Raw genomic sequence first — 23,673 nt, 5'->3', positions numbered from 1 at the left:
ATAAGCAAATAATAAGGTAATAATGCACATACTTTTTGTCAAAATGGCTTGACTGATCAATGCATTCCAGATCACAAATTCTCTTATACGCCCTGCCCCCTAATTTACAACACAGTTTCCACGACACACTGAATCTAGTCTAAGAAAAAAAGTTAATACAGAGCAGTGTTTGGATATATCCTTCAAAATGCCCCTCTGCCCCCTGTTTATATTCACAGGTATAAATTGATAAGTGCCTTTGAATATCAATGTTTCTGTGGGGGGAACACCCTCTGGGCATACTACGATGATTCAGCTTGCTTCCAACATCCCACCATATCCCGTTTTATTGTGAGAAAATCTCATTCTATGTTGGTGATCCCAATTAAATTATTCTAAGGGTGGTAAGCAGGCATAGAAATGTTTCGTGGCTACTTCTCTAGAGTGTGGACTGAGAGAATGTTCTATGTGCACTGAGTGTGGAGGCAGCTGTATCTAAGAGTAAATCTATACCAGTTCTTGCAGTAACTCCTCATCTGATGTGTATCCTGCTCGGCTAGCCTTGAACAGTAAAGAAGACAGCTGTCCAATAATCTGGACTATCACATTTCTTGATAGCACCACAATATATTCATGCATGGATACCTATCAGGCTTTCGGCTGTGGAAATAGGCATAAGTGCACAAGCAACGTTTCTGTAAATATCTCATGCATAGGATTAGTTTAGTACCGCAACTGAGTGATTTGGTAAATATTCTACTAATATTTATGAATGTGATTTCAGTCATTGGTGTTGCCAACCCCTACCTGCTCCTTGCTCTCTTCCAGGCGTGTCTTTCGCACCAGGCGGATGAACTCCTTGCGGTCCTCGTAGCGTACGGCCACACTGGCACCGTTGGGGATCAGCTCCACCACCTGCTGGTCACTGAGCACAGTGGTGTACGTTAGCTCGCCACAGAACTGGTAATCGAACGTGTCTTTGTCAATCACTTCCATCACCTCCAGCAGATTCACCTAGGGGACAGAGCAGTCAAAACAGGCTGTCTCTAAAACAGCAATGAGGGAATCAGCGTTTGAACTTTGAGCTACCGCCGACACCAAACCACAACATAAGGGTCTGGGGATTTCACTATGTGGTTGGTGGAAGATTCATGGCAGGAAAGCCCAGCCTGTGGGCACCACATCTGTTACCATTACAAAAGCAAGAGAGTGGTAGATGTTTGATAGTGAGTTGCAAATGGGCTACTGGTCTACCTTCACTAGTACAAAACACAACCTATGGTGGGTCAAATAAGACACACAAACGAGATGGATTTACAACCTTGGAAGACAGGTGGGGAAGGAAAAAAACAGCAATCGAAGCAGCAAAGAGAACAGAAAGATATTCAACTCAGTGCTGGTGCATGAGTATCTGTCATGGGTACGAGGTTCGCTAAATAAAACACATATGGTCTCAATGGGGAGGAGAAAGCACATTGATTTCGGTGATACGAGAATAAATTGTCATGGAAAGGAGTCTTTCTTCCTTTGGTGGTATCTAATCTCCACACTTTCATCAAAAATAAACAGTGAACAGGCTGTGGAAGGTTAATTCTACCAATGGTTAGACAGCATTGCAGTACAAATTTGAAAATTATGCTAGACACTGGGAACCTTTAAGAAAGTCTTTCCTTTGGTGTTCATTTCACATATACATATAAATACTTGTTGAAGTCACTCCAAAATAATCACTGTCCAATTTGTGGTTCAGGGTTTATTCTGGTACAACGTTATCACCATTAATAGTAGTACACGCTCCACTCGCCAAGTTACTCCACTCCAGCCGTGATCTTTCTTGTAGCTGCTCCAAAGCCAGCAACATTCCACCCCCGAAAATCTTAAGTGGCATTTTGTTTTTGAAAACACAAAAACAAATTACTCCCACACCATGGGAGTGGTCTCCCCTGGAGTGTGGGTCACTTTGCAGTATTCATTGCCCTTTCCCACCAGGGTTTACCCGGTGGTATCAGACTATGAAAACTGACCATTCAACTGCCCACTACAAATCTTTCCCTTACTCTTTCCGTGTCACTGCAGAAGCATGTCAGCGAAAGAGATGGAGCAGTCTCTGTTGCTGACATCAGTAAGGTCCACCCGTCCATGAACCAAACAAGCAGACTTTCAGTCAGGCAGAGGTAGTACTCTGTCACTGTTGCGACGGAGTACCCTCTTTACCAAATGCTAAATCACCTCCTATATGTAGGCTACTGCAGGCATGAATTTTGCAACCCTGGGCACCCGCTTGAGAACCCCACTGGACCTGTGGAATATACAAGAAAGATTGCACCTGTTGTTGAGACCTGTGTGGAGAACCTAAGAGCTAAACCTGCTCTCACTTTCACCCAGGACTAAGAAGTTGACTCCAAGGGTGAGGTAGCTGACCTCTTCTTAAGTTATAGGGACACAAAGCTGCAAGAATCCCACTTTCCTGGAAGAGCTCTACTGACCAGTTTCGACAGAACCTGCCCTGGAGCCTGTTGATGGCTTCTATTGGAGTGAGTCCTGACCCTCACTTCCTCTTCCAGAGGTCCTGGAACCATTGGCTGGTGTCAGAGTGTACCTCTCAAGACCAAATATAAAGGATGGGAATTAGAAATGTTTTCACATTTTAAGGCTGGAGAACCATTCTGGGCCCAAGACCAACACGTCAGCCGATCTGACATGGTTGTATAGCCAATGGGCTTGACTTCCCACCAACAGGCATCTGATGACCTCAAACCTTCTTCAGTTACAGTCTGCATCCTGCTAAGTAAATCTGACTTCCAGAAAAGAGTCTAAGTCCGCAGGCAGAAATCTTCACTGGGCCGATGCTGAGCAGCATCCGATCAACACCGATGGCTTCCTGGGTGCGAACTTCCGACTTTTCCCGTTGTGAGCTTTTCCCAACTTTGTTGAAGGTTTCACTGAAACTTTGTCCTTTGTTAACCTGTCATTGATGTGCCAGTCTTCAGATCCAGCCAGTAGTTGTTTTCATGTCATGCTGTTTATTAAAACAATGTCTAGTGTTATAAGTTGGGATTTTTAGTGTTGTGTTTTTGGCTTTTTAAATGTTTTGGTACTAAATACATATTTTCTTAAGTTAAGCCTGTCTGGTCTGTGCCATTGGTGAGGGAGTGAGTTCAGGCTTAAATTACTAAAACCTTTGTGGATCCAACCAGAAAACAAGATTTTACAGATTATTATATAGGATGGGCTACCATCCATTCCAACTAATAATCCTCTTCCTCACACTGGCAGCACGCCAAAGAACTTCCACTGATGCTGTGCCCTCACCATTTCGGGGGAACCTCACAGAGCCTTTAGTGACACATCACTGGCATGTGCCTGCACCACATCTGGGTGGGCCACACATACCTATTACTGAGGTTTCTGTACAATGCCACCAATTCTGGGTGCCATATAGGAGACCTATCTAGGCATCTGTGGGTTGTGCCTCTACTGCTTTTGAGAAGTACATCACAGACCCTCTACTATGAGCAATTGTTGTTTTCTAATTGATCCTTCACCTCATCTGCATGGACCTCAAAGACCGTCCGCTGAGAAAGGTAAGTATATGCAACAGTGTAGATAGGTTTGGTTATTTTTTGCAGAAATGCGTGAAATAATTCCCAAAAGAAGGTTTTAAGTGTAAAACATAGTTTTATTCTTGCATTCAATCAATTGGGATCAAGTCATAAATGTATCAAATTAGAAGTGATTAAGCCAGGATGTTTCCAGACAAAAATCAGTTGACAAGTTGTCTTGACACTTCCCCTGCTGTAATGTGATCTATTCATGTACTTTATGAATATGGAAATAAGGTAAAAAAGTACCTACATGTAAGTTGAATCATCTTGAGCTTTAGGATGCACCGAAAATGTGTGACGACTTCACATTGATTAACTGGTGATACAACTGTGTACTTGCCCACCTGCTTCTTTGTATTCCTTGGATACCATTAAATACAAAAAATGTAATGTATTCATGTATGGGCATTACAAAGTGCAAGCTTAGCTACAACATTACTGGCCTCTGTCCTGGGGATTGAGGTTGCAGAATGCAGAAGGAGGGATTCTCAACCAGATAGATAAAAAAGGGTGCAGAGAAACGATGGTTGATTGGCATACATACAGAAGAGAAGCAGCCACTTTGGGGGGAGGGAGTGGGGTTGATAGGATTGAGGGTGGGTTCCTTCAGAGGTATCCGACATCAGAGGACTGTAACAACATTTTGAGGAGGAATAATATTGGCTACTACTGGAGCTTTCTCTGACATCTATCATCTTTCTTACACTGAAGAATCAGAGAACACTGAGATTTAATGCACCACCTCCACACTGCTTAGTGCTCACTACTTACCAGCACTGAATCCACAGCTGGAAAGTCTACACTCCAACTAACAGGCTCTCCAGTCAGCTGTTTCCAGACCAGGCCAGGCAGTGCAAGAACCTGCAGGAGGCACAGAAGGGAAGAGAGTCAGATCACACTGAATAGAGTAAGGGCACAGAAAACTCAAATCACAAAAACAGGTACGGCAGCACCAGAAAAATAATAAAGAGAAACATAGAAGATATGTTGTTTTGGAACATTCAAGGAAGAATAAGGAATCCAGAGTTTGGACTTCACAGGACTTCTGACATGTGTCTGAGCATGGCCATCCTTAGTGGAGGGAGGAAACTTCACACACCTAAAGATGTCATGCTTCATCATCGTTATCCTCTCCCCAACCTGGTATGTCACTATCCTCGAAGGCTTTAAAGGAAGGAGAGAGTTCTTATATAAAGACTACAGAACAATGCGGGATCCAGACTTACAAAAAATACCTCTGTGTTTCTCGGTTGTCACCTTAATTAATGATGACACCTGGCATATCCAAAAAACAATCATGAGTGGGAATACTGAGGACAATGGCTCAAACCAGTCTCTTCAGCCAACATGTTTCTGCCCAATTATGGTAGCAGACAAGGTTTGTGGCATTCTTCAAGGCTTTGAGGATCCCTACGAATGGTTAATATGACTCTAATCAGCCAAACCTTTCTTGCAAGCATACAATTAAGCTTAAAAACACAATTTTATCTCTTGACTTCTTATAAAATACATGTACATAAGAAAATGACAATGACTCGAAGTTTGAATGGCACTTGGTTAGAACTTACATTGCATGTATTTCTTTAGAGAGCTAGGAAAATAAAAGAATAGGGTGACATGAAGGCACGGAAGAGATGGGTTGAAAGCGGTCTTCGATCCTCTTCTGACTTTCCGTTGGATAGGCTTGAGGTACAGACGCAGTGGAAGTACAGGGGGTCCGCACCCACATCCTATACAGTGCACCCAGTGAGTGTCCAGCACGTAGTCAGTGTCTGACTTTGGGTGTATGGTACAGCAAAGGGTGCTTCGGTGAAGCAGAAATGCCTCATCATGATTGGACGGTTAGGTCAAGCAGAAGATTTTGAATCAAATTCATATTTAGGTTAGACACCAGTCCAGACCTTTTTCTCACCAGGAAGATGTAGCATGTTCTCTTTAGACAAATATACGGCAAGCTTCAGGTTGTTCAATGTGTAAGACAGGTGTATAGTGAAGAGATAATTGCAATAGTGATCTAATGAAAAGATCCCCTCCCCAGCCCCAATGAAACTTCAGATCTTAGAAAGGCACTTTTGTTGCCTTGTTCAATTCTGTCACGAATGACTGGTCAGCATCAAAGGTTACTCCTAGGCTGTGACCTTGATGACTAGGCACCTGTGCTAAGACCATAGCATGGACCATGTATAACATAGAGGGCACAAGCTTCAGAAATAGGACATTTATATTGGAAGCACTGAAACATTAGTGACTGACAGCATCATAGCTCTGGACATTCAAGAGGCAATTCGCAACCTTGTTTAGGTGCAGCTACATGCTGTCAGTATATGTATGGGACCTGAATTACTAGAAAATTCACGAAGGACATTAACTATAGTTGCTGCAAAGCGTTGCGTGAAAAGGAGATAGTAGAATAGTGTCACTTCTACAAAGTTATAAAGCTTTTTTCCTCTCTTCCTGCTCTGGCACACATTAGGCTGCCATGGCAAATGCACATAAGGTTGTGTGTGTTCTGTAACAATAGTTTTTGTTCTGAACTGAAAGACAAACTGATGGAGTTAGAGTCCTAGGAATTTATATGTCAGAGTTAAGACGGTCAAAGTAATGGTCATTTCAATGTTAAAGGTTTTGGGAACCAACCAAATAAGGATAGTAGTAAAGAGGTTGGAGCAATTGCGGTTCAGAGTGATGAAGGTTGGTTGAGGAGATGACATAGGTTTCCCTAGTAGCTAGATACATGTTTACTGCTGGGTTTGACTTCAGCAACATAAAGGCCTAAAGAACAAGTTACTTACCTTCGGTAACAATAGATCTGTAAGAAACATTAGTAGTGATAGATTCCTTACCTCAGAATTACCCCCAGGCGTCAAACTGGATCTGGAAAGTTTTTTGTCAGCAGTACCCCTGCTCGTCGGAAGGTGGCGTCGTGCGTCTCTGTAGCTACTATGACGCCGCCCATGCGCGCTGACGTCGGTTCTGTATACGACTTTCTGCGCCAGGAACGCAGAGCCATGCAAGATACTGACCACTGGTACCTTGAAACTAGGGCCCTGAAAGGGATGACCTTAACCCTAGAAATCACTTCGCAGAACGGTAAGGATGGGTAGGATGGTAAAGAATCTATCACTACTAATATTTCTTAACAGACATATTGTTACCGAAGGTAAGTAACTTGTTCATCTGAAAGAAACACGTAGTGATAGATTCTTACCTTTGTTGTGTTTCTATCTAGGACCCTAATTCGATATTCCCGATTTATGCCCTTATATGGTTATAACAAATATTATCCTTATAAAGGCATAAGAATCATATCCATATTTAGTAATAGCCAATGCAGTCCAAATACGGCAAGGCTACTCCCCATGACTCCTAGAAACGCGTTCTTTTTTTTAAAAAAAATTTGTTTTTATTGTTGCCAACACATAATAAACATCAGTGGATAACCATGCTTCATTGCAGCGTCAACATTCAGCTGCATTCAATCAGTATAGCAACTTTTCAAATTTTTATTTTCTCCCAAACTCTGAACAGACTACTAAAAGGGTCAAGATAAACGATCCGTGTCATAGATCAAATATTGCATCAGCGTGAATAGAAGCATCATAAGCATTATTCAGAGTCTCTGTTAGAAACAAGTCTGCCTGCATGTTCAATTCCTAGGGCCCGTGCATACCTTAGCTTTCAATGTCCTTTCCCTAGTTCCCCCCATTATTTCGCATCCTCGTCTTCCCCTGAGCTATCACCCTCCTCATCTTCAGGCAGAGGCTCACAAATATCCCCTCTATATGTGTTCCAAGGTGACCATAATTTGTTCCACTTGCGTGGATTATGCCTCTGTTGGTAAATCGCCCTCTCCGTTAACATAAGCATGTCCATGTTCCTGCACCACTGAGCTAGGGTCGGAGTATTCAGCGCCCCCCAGTTCTGCGCTATATCGCGTTTTGCCAGCATCATACCAATGATCACCCATCGTTTTCCATGCGGCGACAGGTCGGTTGGGCCCCATACATTCAGTAAGCAAACCCGAGGGTCAAGCGTGAACGAGGTCTGTAGGGTCTGGCTGACCGTTCTTGCTACGCGCCTCCAGTACGTTTGTAAATTAGGACAGAAAGTATGGAACAGCGTACCCTCCTCCCCACAGTTCCTTAGGCAGTATGGGTGTTCCGCCCTGTGAATTTTGTGTAGTGTTGTCCGGGTGTAGTAAACCCTATGTAGTATTTTGAATTGGACCAGTCTGAATCGGGTGGATATACCTGCCTCCCTAGGCGACGCTAGTGCTGCATTCCATTCCGTTTCATCCATGTCCCCAATCTCATCTACCCATTTTTCTTTCAGTTTCTCCAGCGGATCCGGTAGGTTGTTCAACAGTTTGCGGTAGGTGAGGGAGGTAGCACCAGCTTCCATGTAGTCCGTAAGCAGTCGGTCTTCTAACGGAGCCGACTCCGGGACCGTCGCCCCCAGTTCTAACACAGACATGAGTGCGTGCCTAACTTGTATATATCTGTACGTTTCATTCACTCCAAGATCATACTGCTCCCTCAGGGTTGCAAAGGAGAGCACGCCACCTCTCGACCATAGATCGCCAACCGTGGAGATCCCGATGGCATCCCACTGATCAAACCCTTTACAGCTGCGCAGATTACCGAGGGCCTTGGAATCCCACAGTGGTGTGAGTTTGGTAATCACCCCCTCCCAACCAAGCCGCCTCTGAGCCCTATGCCATATAGACACTGTGTGCTTGGTAGGTCCCTCCAGCTTCCCCACCATACCCTTGTTGTAGAGTGGGGCCAGAAGGGTGTTCGTGCCCAGTTGGCTTCTATCCGCCATGTAGGCCGGGTCATCGTGTGCACCATGGATCCACTGGTTGATCACCTTAAGGTGCGCTGCCCAATAGTACAATTCAAGGTTCGGGAGCGCTATCCCTCCGCTGTACCAGTCTCTAGTCAATTTCAAATGCGCTACTCAAGCTGGCTTGCCACTCCACAGCAGGGCGGACAGTTGTGCCGACACTTGGCGGAAGAACGATAATGGGACCACTGCCGGTGCGTTCTCTAGAACATAGAGGAAGCGAGGCAGCGCCAACATTTTGAAGAGTGCCGCTCTACCCAGCAGTGTCAAGGGGAGGGTCTTCCAGTGGCGCACGTCGGCCTTCAGTCTGCCAAGCAGGGGCACAAGGTTCAGCTCCAGAAAGGTCGCAGGGTCCCCTGTGATTTGAATCCCAAGTTATCTGAAGGAAAGGGTTTCCACGATCAGCTGACACCCAATAGGTAGGACCGGGGGGCTGCCCCGTATCATAAACAGTATGGACTTGGACCAGTTAAGTTTATACCCTGATGCTGCACCATGTCTCTCACATAGGGCCAGCAGGACCGAAATACCATTCTCGAGGTCCATGAGGTAGATGAGCATGTCATCAGCATACAGGGAGACCCTATCCTCCCAGCCGTCACCCCATCGTATGCCCCTCAGCAGCTGGGTGGTTCTGAGAACCGTGGCCAGGGGTTCCAGTACTAAAGCAAATAGCAGCGGTGAGAGCGGGCATCCCTGTCTCGTGCCCCTCGCTAGCGGAAATTCCCTCGAGATACAACCATTGGCCGTCACCCTTGCCACGGGGTCGGTGTACAACAACCTGACCCACGAGATGAAGTTCGGGCCAATACCCATGTGTTCCAGGACCGCAAAGAGATAGCGCCATTCCACCATGTCAAACGCCATTTTGGCATCTAATGACAGCACCGCTGCTGGTTCAGCCAATCGTGGGGCGCGCGCCAGTACTCCGTGCAGCCGTCGCAAATTCAGCGCCGTACTCCGGTGTGGCATAAAGCCCGACTGGTCCGGATGAATTAGGTGCGTCAGGTGGGGCAGTAGTCTAGTGGCCAGTAGTTTTGCCAAAATTTTATTTTCGGCGTTAAGGAGTGAGATTGGGCGGTACGATCCGCATTCTTCAGGAGGTTTGCCGGGCTTCGGTATTGCTACTATTGTGGCCGTGCGCTGGTCAGGAGGCAACCGCCCCTGCTCCCGGCATTCCTTATACATTTCGAGGAGGGGTGCGGAGAGTGTTTCGGACATGATCTTGTACCATTCTATCGGCACTCCATTGGGGCCCATTGCTTTCCCTGGGTGTAATGCCGCTATGGCTACCTGTATTTCTTCGGACGTCAGGTCCGAGTCAAGTTCGTCCCGATCGTCCTGGGGGAGCGTACGGGTCGGTACCCCTAAGAGAGACCCTTCTACCATCTCCCGCGTGACCTCAGTTTCAGGGGAGTAGACTGAATGGAAGTGGTCTGCTAGGAGCTCCACTATGCGGTCCGGACCGGTCTGTAGCACCCCCTCCGAATCTTTTAGTTGCAGTATGGCCCTCTGCCCTCCCCGTTTCTTTGCCAACCATGCCAAGAGTTTACCTGCCTTATCGCCTACGTCATATATCCTATTCGTAGTCGCCGCCATACTGTTCACCACTTTGCGTCGTACATGGTCGGCGTGTCTCTGCTGACACAGCCTGAGTGCGTGTTGTGTATCCCCATTCGGGTTTCTCTCATGTTCCTGTGTTGCCCTGGCGAGCTGCTCCTCTAGGTCTAATAAGTCCTGGCTCTGTGTGCGCTTATGCTGTGCGATAACCGAGATTGCCTGCCCGCGAAGAACCGTTTTGTAGGCTTCCCATAAGGTTACATGGGATGACACCGATCCCACATTGTCAGCGAGGTAGGATCTCGTGCCCTTCTTTAAAGCCTTGGCTATAACCGGCTCTCTAAGGAACTCCGGGTAAATAGGGTAGATGCGTCTGTGGGTGCATACCTGGCTGGAAAGAGTCAATGTCAGCGGGGAATGGTCCGAAACCCCCCGTGGTCCGATGTGAGTGTCAGTGATATTGAGAAGGCCCCCCCCAGAGTGAGGAAGTAGTCAATCCTTGATAGGCTATCGTGGACTGCCGAATGGTACGTGTACTGTTGGTCTTCTGGGTGAAACCGTCTCCATATGTCTACTAACCCCTGCGCTTCCATGAAGTCATGCAATCTGGAAGGCCCTGTTGTGCGTGTGCGCACAGGGTAGCGGTCTAGGGAATTATGTGCCACCGCATTAAAATCTCCCCCCACAATAAGGTCCCCCTCTGGGAGGTTCAACAAAAATTTCCCCAGCTCCGGGAGAGCCACGGTGTGCAGCGCTGGCGGGATGTACACTGAAACCACATTGAGCGGCCTCCCCTCCCACTGCCCATGTATCGCCGCAAAGCGTCCCTGTGTGTCAACGCTAACGGATTGGGTTATGAATCTGGACGAGCGGTGCATTAATATCCCCGCACCCCGGGACCCCTTAGTAAACTCAGGGTGAACAATCATGCTGTAGCCTTTCCTATCTAGGGCCTGTGTCGCTGTGCCAGTCAAATGAGTTTCCTGCAGGAGGACCAGGGCGGGATTTAATCTCTTTATGCTCTGTAAGACCAACCCACGCTTTATTTTGTCCCCCAGACCCCTCACATTCCAGGACATTAGGCTCAAAGGTGATGCCCGCCCAATGCTAGCGTCCCCCCCCCATCATGTCTGAATGAGCGGAAAGTCAGCCGACGTCCGCATCGCTGTAAGCAGCTTGTAGAATCAGCATGCACCCATTGCTGTAGTACCACCATTCTACGCATACGTACCCTACGGTACTGTTCCTGACCCTGTGTACTAACTAAAAACCAAAACCACATCCTACCCCCAACTCCCCCCCTCCCTGCCCACCTGCTCAACGGACTCAAAACTGCCCGCCCCCCCAACTCAGCAGAGTGCCTGACCCCAACCCAAAACATAGTACTTGCTCGCTGGGGTGAAGGACTCTCCGGTATCAGCGGCCCCCATCCTCGGCTGCGGAGGCCCTCAGCCCAGTGTCCAAGGCGGCATTGCCGGTCATCACTGCAGTCAGTTCAGCCATACCGCAGCAATGATTCATTGGTCCTCATCAGCACCCTCCTCCTGAAGGTCAGGCAAAGGGGAAAGTGCCTCCGCGTCCTCTCCGGTGGATTGTGAGCCCTGTCGGGATCCAGTAGTACGGTGTTTGGTCTGCCTGTTGGAGCGACGCGGGAGGTCCACCTGCCTCCATCCCTCCAGCCATTCCTGTGCCATCTCCGGTGAATCAAAAAAACAGGTTTTATTGTCTGCCACAATCCGAAGTTTGGCCGGAAAAAGCATTGAATACGGGATTTCTCTAGCTCTCAGTTCCTTCTTTACTTCGAAAAAAGTTCTCCTCCTCCGTGCGACCTCGGCTGTGTAGTCCGGAAAAAAGGCCAGTGTAGAGTTCTGGATCTTAATAGGGGGCGAAGTTCTCGCCGCCTGCAGGATGGCGTCACGATCTCTGAAGTTAAAGAGTCTTGCTATGATCGGTCTGGGGTTAGCGCCCGTTTTCCGGCGTCCACCAGGGACCCTGTGTGCTCTTTCCACTGTGAAGAAGGCGGAGAGTCCTTTAGGCTGTAGTTTCTGCTTGATCAAGTCCTCCACATACAGGTCCATTGCTCTCATGTCTTCCGATTCCGGCACACCTATTATACGGATGTTGTTCCGCCTCGAACGCCCTTCTTGTTCATCGAGCTTTTCACGCAATTCCTTGTTTTCCTTCGAGACGCGTTCCATACTAATCTGCAGCTCCGACACATCTTCCACCAAGGACTTGGTCACCACTTCCATATTATTCACTTTCTCCGACATCTTATGGAAGTCCGCTCTTATTAGTGTGATTTCGGCTGAGATCGACCCCACTGTGGCCTGTACTTGCGTGAGGGCCCGCATGACGTCGTCCAGGGTCGCCTTCTTGCCCCCTGTCGTGTCCATGGACTTGCTGTGCTGGGATTTGGCATCTGGGGGGGAGGAAACGGGCTTCTCATATGCAAATCCGTCAAGGCGAGACTGTGCCGCTCCAGCCTTCGGTCCCTTGCCGGCCATCTCAGCAGTGGGGCTCACCCAAAGTGTAGGTAGCCGGTGCCCCACTCCCCCGGTTCAGCGCACCCGTACGCCTGTGCCCACACCTGACGCCGCCCGGGCAGATGCACTCTCTGGGTGGCCACGGGGCGCAGTTCAACAGGCCACGTGGTCTCCGTGAATTCTTCTTGACCCAAACAATAATCGGTGGCACTATGTATCACAGGGCCCCCCCACCGTGTCGCCGTTCCCGCGGTGTTCAGCGGGGTCTGCGGGACGAGGCTGCCCTACCCAGTCGTGGGGCGGATGTTTCAACACTCTCCTCCGGAGATGCGGAAGGTCCTCTACTCTAGTGTCTCATGTGCCGCCCCAGCCCTGCGGCCGTCAAATCATCTGCCAGGCACTCCTGGTTAAATCGCAGGGCCGTGAAACTAGCAAAGAGGTCGGCTAGAGGCCGAGGAGCAAGGCCTGTATGGACGACCCCCTCAATGGGGTCCGGTGTCTGCCCGGGCTGATGTCGGCTCTATGTGTCCCCAGTCGGTGGAGGAGCCCCGGTAGAAGTTTATGCGCTGCCAGGCGGCGAAAAATCACTCCCGGCCCGGCTCTGCGTCTCGATTGCGACGCCGGGTCTGCTGCGGCTGAGGCAGGGCTCTCTGTGTGATCCCAAGATGGCGGCCCCTCGTCCCGGTGTCGCCGCTCTGTGCGCCTCCTCTCTTCCCCGCAGGCTGTCAGGGCTGGTCTTACCCTCACTCCTTGCCGCTGCAGTCCGGCGGCGCTTTAAGGGCGCCGAGGGTTCTTCTCCGTCGTCGCCAGGCACAGGCGGACGCTTCCGGTCTCCTTCCGCCCGGATCAATGAACTTCCTGTCCGTTCTGCGGTGCAGTACACTCCCCGGTCCGGATGCTGCGCACAGGCCCACACGAGTGTCGGCCGAAACTGGAGTTCCTGACCACGGATCGAATTCCCGGTACTCTAGAATATTGCCGCCCGGTCCTGGGCTTCGTTGCCTTCCCGCCTGGGAAATTCCGTAGACGGATAATTGATCGGATAGGTTAGGAGGCAGCTTCAATCACGGAGCTCTCCTCCTAAGCTGCCGCCATCTCCGGCTGCTGGCCACGCCCCTCCAGAAACGCGTTCTTTAAACAAACCAAGCCTCCAGCAGCCCGGGAAATCCCCCTGCTCTTGTTTTGATTTGCACAAGAACTCCTAGAGTCAGAAAGAACTGTTAGTTCTTGGTGACGTCTTATGTCCAACCTTACGTCAAACCCGGCACCTTCCAGGTATAAATATACCAAAGTTGCCTTAAGCAAACACACGGTGGTTTGGAGCAGAGCGGCTATCTACTTGCCCGGAAGCCCAGCTGATGCGAGAGCCGAAGGAAGCCGCCCCTCCCCTTTGACGCACTGAGAGAGACGCTGTCTTTTTCTCCTGCCGAGAAAATCCAGCTCGGCAGGAGAAAAAATCCAGCTCCGGTGTTTCTAGTCACCCATGCGGGTTGCTGGGAGATCGAGTCCTGAGAGAGAGATACAAGACCTCCTACATTCTAGAACCAAGGTACGGAGCTGACTAAACCCTTAAGAGAATTCTTGATTCAGATTCTTGGCAAAAAAAACAACTTAACTTAAACTGCAACTTACTTACTCCTTCCCACGTATTAGGCTTAGGTCAGGTACACCGGGGAAGGCCTATCTTAGAAGCACCAGTTGAGTACGTTAGTCAAATGTTTTTATGTATGTATATATTTTATCCATTTTAAAGTATCATGTGGCTAAGAAACCATATCAATGCTTTTACAGTATTATTTCATAATACTCCTTCTACTGTATGTACTTTACTTCATGATAAGTATTGCAATTGTGGCAACTCATTTCTCTTGCATGAGAAAGAGGACTGCTCAATAAATAACTTTTATTGAAAACGCCCGTCTCTCTATTTCTCTGAACTCTGGTGAAATTAAGCATGCACGATTGACTGAGTGAAATAGCTGTCTATTGTTTTCACACGACTCTAGAGATATACTCTTTATTCTGAGGGAGCAAAGTTGTCATGTTTATGCGGTTGTCGGAAGCTAATCCCTTCTTGTCTAAATCAAGAGAGTTAACTCTTTCCTGAACATTCAAGAAAGTTTCTAGTGACCTCTGAGCTAGCTGGCAAAACTAATTAAGTCTAATATAGTCAGTAGAGACCTAGATGACCTCAGTCCTACGTCTACACTGCTGTTTATATTATTCCAATTCGCAGAGCCTATTGGGAATATAGGAACTACACTACACCTTAGAACAGATACCCCAGCAGTACCAACCCCGGTGGTGGGTCTGCGAACCAAGATCACACCAGAAAGTCCTGGAGAACAGAACGGCCAAAGAAGCCGTCTCTCTAAACTTAGCTGTCCAAGCAGTAGTCCTTGGTAAACGTGTGCAGCAAGCCCCACGTAGCTGCCTGACAGATGCAAGGTAACTTCCCGTCCCAAGGCAGTAGTGGTGGCCATCGCCCTGATAGGATGGCCGTGTAGCCCCACCTGAGGCTCCTTTTTAGCCAAAGAATAACAAGCCTTTATGCAGAGAAGGACCCACCGAGAGATGGTCACTTGTGCACGGTCCAACCTTTCTTGGCGCCCACGTAGCCAACAAAGAGCTGGTCATCCACCCGGAACTGTTGTGTGCGGTTCAGGTAGAATGAGAAAGCACGTTTTGGGTCCAGACCTTGGAGCCTGTCTTCCTCTTTGGAGGGATGCGGACGAGGAAAGAAGGTGGGCAAAATGATGGTCTGCCCGATGTGAAAGGCAGTGACCACCTTTGGCAGAAAAGATGGACGAATCCTTAGAACAACTTTGTCTGGATGGACAGAGAGAAACAGAGTTTTAGAAGAAAGAGCCTGGAGCTCACTCATTCTTCTGGCACTGCTGATGGCAACCAGGAAAGCAGTCTTTAAAGTGAGAAGACGAAGAGGACAGTTGTGAAGTGGCTCAAATGGAGCACACATTAGATATATCAGAACCAGGTTCAAGTCCCACTGAGGCATTATGAAAGGAACAGGAGGGAAATAATGCCTTTTAAGAATCTACTTACAACAGGCGTCTTGAAAAGGGAAGGCTGATCTGGAAGCCGTAAAAAGGCTGAAATGGCTGAGAGGTAGCCCTTGATAGTGCCCAGAGCAGAGCCCTGCTGGGACAAAGAAAGGAGGAACAGGAGTACCTCTGAAAGAGGGGCAGAAAGGGGATCCACAGCCTTTGCTGTGCACCATGCCACACACAAATTTGTTCCACCGGCAGGCATATACAGTCTTAGTGGAGGGATGCCTGGCTGCCAAGATTACATCACAAACTTTGGGAGGTAGGTCAAAAGACGTCGTCAACTGCAGCTGCTCAATCTCCATGCAAGGAGGTGGAGGCTGGACAGGTTCGGGTGGAGGACCGTCCCCTGCTGCTATGACAGAAGATCCTCCCGAAGAGGCAGTCAGATCGGGGGATCGATGGCCATGATGAGTTGCTCGGGGTACCATACTCTTCGAGCCCAGTCCGGAGCCACAAGAATGACTTGGGCCCGGTCGCGCTTGATCTTCTTCAGCGCTCTGGGTAGAAGTGGTATAGGCAGGAAAGGCGTATAGTAGACCGCAACTCCACTCGTGATGAAAAGCGTCGCCTAGCGAGTGCCGCCTATGTATATTCCAATGCGCAGAACTGATGACATTGCGCATTCTCTGCGGTGGCAAATAGATCCAACCAAGGCTCTCCCCACTGCAAAAAGAGACCTTGCGCCACGTCCGAGTTCAGACGCCATCCAAGATCCATCATGCACCGGCGTCTGAGTTCGTCCGCCCTGGCGTTCAGTGAACCTGCCAGCTGTTGAACCACCAGGGAAATGCCCTGGTGCTCCAGCCAAGTCCAGAGACTTAGAGCCTCCTGACATAGGGTCCACAACCCCACCCTGCCCTGTTTGTTGCAGTATCACATGGGGGTGTTGTAGTCCATGAACACCTGCACTACTCTTCCCTGGACAGAGGGAAGGAATGCCATCATTTCAAGCCGGATCGCCCAAAGCTCTAGAAGGTTGATGTGGAGCCCGGACTCCGCCGGAGAGCAGAGGCCTCTGATCTCCACCTCTCCATGTGGCCGCCCCATCGCAGAAGGGACGTGTCCATCTCCAATGTATGTTCCGGTTGGGGAAGGGAGAGGAAACTGCCATTGACCCAACAGCGATTCGGGAGCCAGCACTGCAATTGTCATGCAGTGCCCTCTGAGATCAGGACGTGATCGGACAGCTTGCCCTGATGCTGTGCCTACTGGAACTTCAGACCCCACTGCAGAGCCCGCATATGTCATCTGACATGATCCCATAGCAGGATGCAGGAGGCCATCAGGCCCAGGAGCCGCAGGGTCATCCTGACCGAAACCCCGGATAGAGGCTGAAAGATCGGAATCAGTTTCGGGTTCATCCCATAACTCGCTGCTCGGGGGGATAAACCCGAAAATGCGCCAGAACTGCTCCGATGAAGAGGAGCTTCTGAGAGGGAATTGGCACGTTGATGGAGAACCCCAGCAAATGCAGGAGGTCGGCCGTTGTCTGGAGGTGGGAGACAACTACCTGGGGTGAGCCCGCATTCAACAACCAGATGAGCTGTGACCACCACCATCACTTTCATGAACACCCTAGGGGCGCTGGTAAGGCCAAAGGGGAGCACGGTAAACTGAAAGTGCTCGTGGCCTACTGTGAACCGCAGGTAACGCCAGTGGGCCGGCAGGACGGGGATGGGAAATATGTGTCTTGCAAGTCCAACACTACCATTCAGTCTCCAGGGTCGAGGGCAGACAACTTCTCCTTCCAGAGGAAGCGATGGACGTTCCTGAGGTCCAAGATAGGACGCAGGTCTTTGTCCTTCTTGGGGACCAGAAAGTAGTGGGAATAACAACCACAACCTACTTCTGGCCCAGGAACGCGCTCAATGGCCCCCTTGGCCAAGAAGGCTGTGACTTCCTACTGAAGAAGCGCAAGATGGTACCCCGACATGCGGTGGTACTGAGGTGTTACTGAGGTGGCATGGCTGGAGGGGTAGTCTTGAAGGGGAGGGAGTAGCCCTTTCGGACTATTTGCAGCACCCACCTGTCCGAGGTCATGTTGCGCAAGTGGGGGAGATGATGGCGTATCCTGCCGTCCACTGGCGTTTGATGAGCCTGAACGTTTGGACTAGGAAGGCTTGAGGCAGATGCTGCGGGGTGGAGGTGGACTGACCTGTCCGCTGCCCCCCCCCCCCCTCCGAACCGCCTCAGCGGTTTCCACATCCGCGCTGAGGTTGTTGTTGTGCAGGCCTGTGGCTCTGAACCGAATGTGGTGGGCACCCCTTCCATGGCCATGAAAGGAGCAAAAAGCAGAAGGCGGAGGGTGAGAGGACGACAGGCCCAAGGACTTGGCCGTAGCCCAGGAGTCCTTGAAGCGATACTCTGCTTTGTCACCGAACAGGCGACAGCCATCAAAGGACATGTCCATCACAGTGTTCTGGACATCCCCTGAAAAGCCATTTGTCCTCAGCCAGGCATGGCGCCGAAGCACCACCATCGTGGAAATTGCCCTGCCCAGCGAGTCAGCGGTATCAAAGTGAACTTTGCTGCATCAATGTCTTGAGAGAGCACTGTCCGAGCCTCCTCCGGACAGGCAGACAGCACCTGCGCAATAGTGTCCCATACAGAGTGGGAGTAACGGCCCAAGAGGCATGAGGTGTTCACCGACAGCAGCCCTAAGCTGGCAGATGAAATTAGCTTCTTGACAAGCTGATCCAGGTTCTTGGATTTCCTACCCGGAGGTGCAGAAGGGAACTCGCTCTGGGAAGTAGAGGCTTAGACGACCAAGCTCTCAGGGGTGGGATGTTGGCAGAGAAAGAGAGGGTCAGCCGAGCTAGGCAATGGCGTCGGGCTACGTCGTTTCCACAGGCGCCCCGGTGTTGGGCCTGGACAAAGTGCCCAAAAGAATCTCCGAAAGTGCGTCATTAAAGGGCAGCAAGGGCTCCGAAGAGGTCGCCGCCGGCTGAAGCACTTCTGTCAGGAGGTTAGTCCTGACAGCCACTGTAGGGAGTTCGTGGGGGAGGGCCTCGGCCGCCCTACGCAACACCACTGCTTAGCTTGCACTCTCCTCCGTAGCCACATAAGGAGGAGACAGCATGCCAAGGTCAGATGCGGTGTCAAGACCGCTGGCTTCCCTCAATTCTTCTGCCCAGTCTGGGTCATACTCATACTGTTGTGTGACCCCTCCCAGTCCTCCCCTCCCTCTGAAGTATGCGAAACAGGCTGGAAATAAGGACGACTGACATGGGGAAAGTATAACCTCATCGTCGTCGAGCAACGCCGATCCGGCTCCGTGTCTGCTTTGGAGCAGAAACCCGGGGACGACGTCGGAGGTGGTGCCAGGGGGTGGGGGGGTCGGCGTGAGTGGAGGCGTTATTAGGTCAACCTTATTGGGTCAGTGGTTCAAATCCTTCCTGGAAAACAGAACGCAATCCTACTTGATCAGCAACAATCTTTCAGTCTCCTCCCCATACCTACTGGGAGTTCCTCAAGGCTCCACGCTATCTCCCATGCTATTCAACCTATACGTCGAACCACTCACTGAGCTACTACAGCTGGAGAACATATCCTTCCACATGTACGCGGATGATACCCAACTGTACATCAAGATCTCCTCTATCGAAGATTTAAGGTCAATGAACACAGCCCTCGAAAAGACAGTCCAATGGCTATCGACCAACTTCCTCAAGCTAAACTCTCAAAAAACAGAGTTTCTCCTAATCTCCCCACCTAAAAACACCACCGAGACAAAGGAATGGATCAAAACTATCACGGCGTTGAACTGCACGCCAACAGTAGTGGACTCCTCCATATCACTAGGAATCACTCTGGATAAGAACCTGAACATGCAAAACCATGTCAACCTATTGGCTAAAAATGCCTGCTTCCATCTCAGCTATCTGAGAAAAATGAAACCATTTCTCGAGAACACGAACCTCAAATCTGCAGTCCAGTCCTTAGTTATCTATAGAGTGGAGTACGGTTGTACCACCCTCGCGGGGGTTCCCAAACTCTCAACAGCCCCTCTAAAAGAACAAGTTACTTACCTTTGGTAACGCTTTTTCTGGTAGATACAGTATCTGCCTGTGGATTCCTCACCTTGTGAATATCCCCCTTGCGTCAGCAACGTTTGGAATTTTTCTTCGTAGCACGCCGGCGTGGGCGACGCCATAGGAACGCGGCATCGCGCGCGACTCCGTCTGACGTCACCGACCCCTTATTAGGCCTACGTCGGCGTGATGACATCAGTTCCGCCCTTTTTTCCGTGCCTTCGAGGCACCCGGACGGACCAATGACAGCAAATATACATATATACAGTGTACATAGTACATACAAATCAGAACAGCACACATAGTGCGAAGCAAAGGTATCAAAAACCCAATATATATACAAATATAAATATAAATAAACATAAACTCAGGTATAGCAGAGTGGACAACGGGGAGGCGGGTGGGTCAGTGAGGAATCCACAGGCAGATACTGTATCTACCAGAAAAAGCGTTACCGAAGGTAAGTAACTTGTTCTTCTGATAGATACATCTGCCTTGTGGATTCCTCACCTTGTGAATAGAGTCCCACAGCAGTCCCCACTCCCGGAAGAGGGTGTCCACTCTGCTACACCAGGAAATCTTGGAGGACAGAACGCGCGAAGTGGCCGTCCCTCCTCACCTCGGTATCCAAGCAATAATGCTTCGCGAAAGTGTGGAGGGAGGCCCAAGTCGCGGATCTGCAAATGTCCTCAACAGGTACACCTCTAGACAATGCAGAAGTAGCAGACCTTGCTCTGGTAGAATGAGCTCTTATACCCTCAGGAGGGTCCTTACCCGCCAGGGAGTAGCAAATCTTGATGCACAGGATTATCCACCTGGAAAGTGTGCGCTTGGGCACTGATCTCCCCTTCCGACAGCCAGCAAAACCAACAAACAGCTGGTCATCAATCCGGAAGTCTTTAGTCCTATCCAGATAAAAAGACACCGCCCTCTTAGGGTCCAGACGGTGCAGTCTCTCTTCCTCCTTAGAAGGGTGAGGGGGAGGAAAGAAGGTAGGAAGGGTAATGGATTGTCCTAGATGGAAGGGAGTTACCACCTTAGGCAGAAAAGCAGCCCTGGTCCTAAGAACCATTCGTTCATCATGAATGGTCAGGAATGGGGGCTTAGAACTAAGAGCTTGAAGCTCACTCACCCTCCTTGCCGAGGTGATTGCTACTTAGAAGACCGTCTTGAAAGACAAAAGCCTCATGGGACACTTGTGTAAGGGTTCGAAGGGAGAACCCATCAAGAAAGTCAAGACAAGATTCAAATCCCACTGAGGCACGATAAATGGAGAAGGAGGGAACTTATTTGTGAGGCCCTTCAGAAACCTCAAAACCACCGGAGATTTAAAAAGAGACGGCTGGTCCGGCAAGCAGAGAAATGCCGATAACGCCGAAAGGTAACCTTTGACTGTGGCAACAGCAAAACCTTGCTGCGCCAAAGAGAGAGCAAACTGCAAAATATCAGACAGATGAGCCCTCAAGGGGTCAACAGCCCTCTCCCTACACCAAACAACAAATTTAGACCATCTATACGAATAGATGGACTTGGTGGAGTCACGCCTGGCCGAAAGAATGACATCCACCACATCGTGAGGGAGAGAAAAAGGGTTCAGGTTGCCCCGTTCAAACTCCAGGCATGAAGGTGTAATGTCTGGAGGTGGGGGTGTAGAACCTGCCCCTCCAGCTGAGAGAGGAGGTCTGCCCTGAGAGGGAGACGGAGCGGCGGGTGAGAGGAGAGGTGGAGTAGGTCCGTGTACCACACCCTTCTTGGCCAATCCGGGGTGACCAATATGACTTGGGCCCGGTCCTGGCGAATCTTCCTCAGAACCCGAGGAATCAAGGGTATGGGAGGAAACGCGTAAAGGAGTTGATTTCCCCAACTCAACTGAAACGCGTCCCCCAAGGCTCCTTGCATTGGATACTGGAGACTGCAGAATGACGGACAGTGAGCATTCTCGCGAGTGGCGAACAGGTCCACCCGAGGAGTCCACCATATCTGAAAGATGTCGTGAACAACCTCCGGGTGAAGCCTCCACTCGTGATCGGCAGAGAACTGCTGACTGAAAACGTCTGCACGAACGTTCAGAACTCCGGCCAGATGATTTGCCATCAGACAAATCTGATGGTCCTGAACCCAGGACCAGAGAAGCAGAGCCTCTCTGCAGAGACACTGCGACCCTACTCCTCCCTGCTTGTTGATATACCACATCGCTGTCGTGTTGTCCGTCAGGACTTGAACCGTCTGACCGCGAAGGGAAGGGAGGAAGGCCTTGAGCGCCAAACGTATCGCCCGTAACTCTAGAAGGTTGATATGAAGCAACCTTTCCTCTGGAGACCAAAGACCTTTGACCTCCAGATCCCCCAGATGAGCACCCCACCCTAGAGTGGATGCATCCGTTATCACTGTGGCCACCGATGGAGGCAGCTGGAAAGGCTTTCCCTGAGAAAGATTTCTTTCCACACTCCACCAGGACAGATCCGCCGCAGTTTCTCTGGAGATCCTCACAGACTCCCTGAGATCTCCGTTGTGCTGATACCACTGCCTGCGGAGACACCACTGGAGTGCCCTCATGTGCCAGCGTGCATGGTTGACCAACAGAATGCAAGAAGCCATCAGACCAAGCAGACGAAGGACCTTCAGGACTGGAACAACCGCTCCATTGAAAAATAAAGGAATCATTTCCTGTATGTCGCGAATCCTTTGAGGTGGAGGGAATGCACGACAAACAGTAGTGTCCAGTACCGCACCTATGAACAGGTTGCGCTGGGAGGGCACCAGGTGAGATTTGGGTACATTTATCGAAAAACCCAACCTGTGTAACAACTGAGTTGTCTCTTGCAAATGAAGGAGCACCTTCTCTGGCGACTCTGCTTTGATGAGCCAGTCGTCCAGATACGGAAATACAGGAATCCCCGATCTTCTGAGATGTGCTGCCACCACCGCCATCAACTTGGTGAAAACTCGAGGCGCAGTAGTAAGTCCAAATGGAAGGACCGCAAACTGGTAGTGTTGCGAACCCACCGTAAAACGGAGATACTTCCTGTGCGACTTCAGGATAGGGATGTGAAAATTAGCATCCTGCAAGTCGATCGACACCATCCAGTCTTCTTCCAACAGCGCTTGAAGAACCTGCACAAGAGCATCTTGAACTTTTCTTGTTTCAGATACAAGTTCAAGATCCTGAGATCCAGGATTGGCCGAAGCCTGCCATCCTTCTTGGTGATCAGAAAATACCGGGAGTAGCATCCCTGACCCCTCTCCTGCTCCGGAACCACCTCTATCGCACCCTTTCTGAACAGTGCCAGGACTTCTTCCTGCAGGAGGAGCAGGTGGTCCTCCGAACAATAATCTTGGCAAGGAGGGTAATTGGGAGGAAATTCCCGAAAGGGAAGGGCATACCCATTTTCTACGAGATTGAGAACCCAAAGATCTGATGTAACCGATTCCCAATCTCGTAGAAAATGAGTAAGCCGACCCCCTACCGGACCCGCATGATCCGGAATGGTGGATCTAGGGCTGCTTTGCTGCTGCGGGTGGGGGGTGGGAATTAGAGGAGGAAGTAGAGGAGGAAGAGGTTTGACGTCCACGTCCACGACCCTTCTGTCTACCTCTATAAGACTTGTACAGAGGGTTCTGTTGCTGCTGTTGCTGCTGGCCTTGCCTGAAAGGACGAAAGGAAGATCTGCCAAAACCTCTGAACTTTCTGGTAGCTGTACCTCTCGACTGTAAACCCAAGGATCTAGCCGTCGCCCGGCTATCTTTGAATCTCTCCAGAGCTGTATCTGCTTCCTTTCCAAAGAGACCAACCCCGTCAAAAGGTAAATCCAAAAGAGTAGCCTGTACATCAGTTGAAAACTCTGAGGATTTTAACCAAGCAGCTCTTCTGGTAGCCACTGAAGAACCCATTATCCTAGCTACGGAGTCAGCAGTGTCCATGCCACTCTGAATAACTTGGCGGGCTGCAGCTTGAGTGTCCAAAACAACCTCATTAAAGTTTAGCAGATAATTGTTTGACTGAGTCCATTAAGGCATGCACATATCTGCCAAGCAAACAAGTAGCATTTGTTGATTTTAAGGCCATGCTACCAGAGGAGAAGACTTTCTTAGCGGCCTG

At 49.8% G+C, this 23,673-nt stretch overlaps 1 protein-coding gene across 2 annotated transcripts in view; it reads right to left on the bottom strand.

Moving 5' to 3' along the window:
* The window catches only part of LOC144801703 (E3 ubiquitin-protein ligase HECTD3-like), a 507,926-nt gene that overhangs the window by 102,220 nt on the left and 382,033 nt on the right, over window positions 1-23,673 (bottom strand). For both annotated transcript variants that reach the window (XM_078671764.1, XM_078671765.1), the window contains 2 exons: window positions 4,356-4,445; window positions 787-993 (listed from right to left, as the gene is read on the bottom strand). In XM_078671764.1, the coding sequence (XP_078527890.1) occupies window positions 787-993; window positions 4,356-4,445 (297 nt within the window). The remainder of the gene's footprint in view (window positions 1-786; window positions 994-4,355; window positions 4,446-23,673) is intronic.

This window comes from Lissotriton helveticus, chromosome 1_2, assembly GCF_964261635.1.
Source record: "Lissotriton helveticus chromosome 1_2, aLisHel1.1, whole genome shotgun sequence".
NCBI lineage: Eukaryota > Metazoa > Chordata > Amphibia > Caudata > Salamandridae > Lissotriton > Lissotriton helveticus.
Note: the sequence above shows the minus strand (reverse complement) of the source record. Positions and strands in the feature narration are given on the sequence as shown.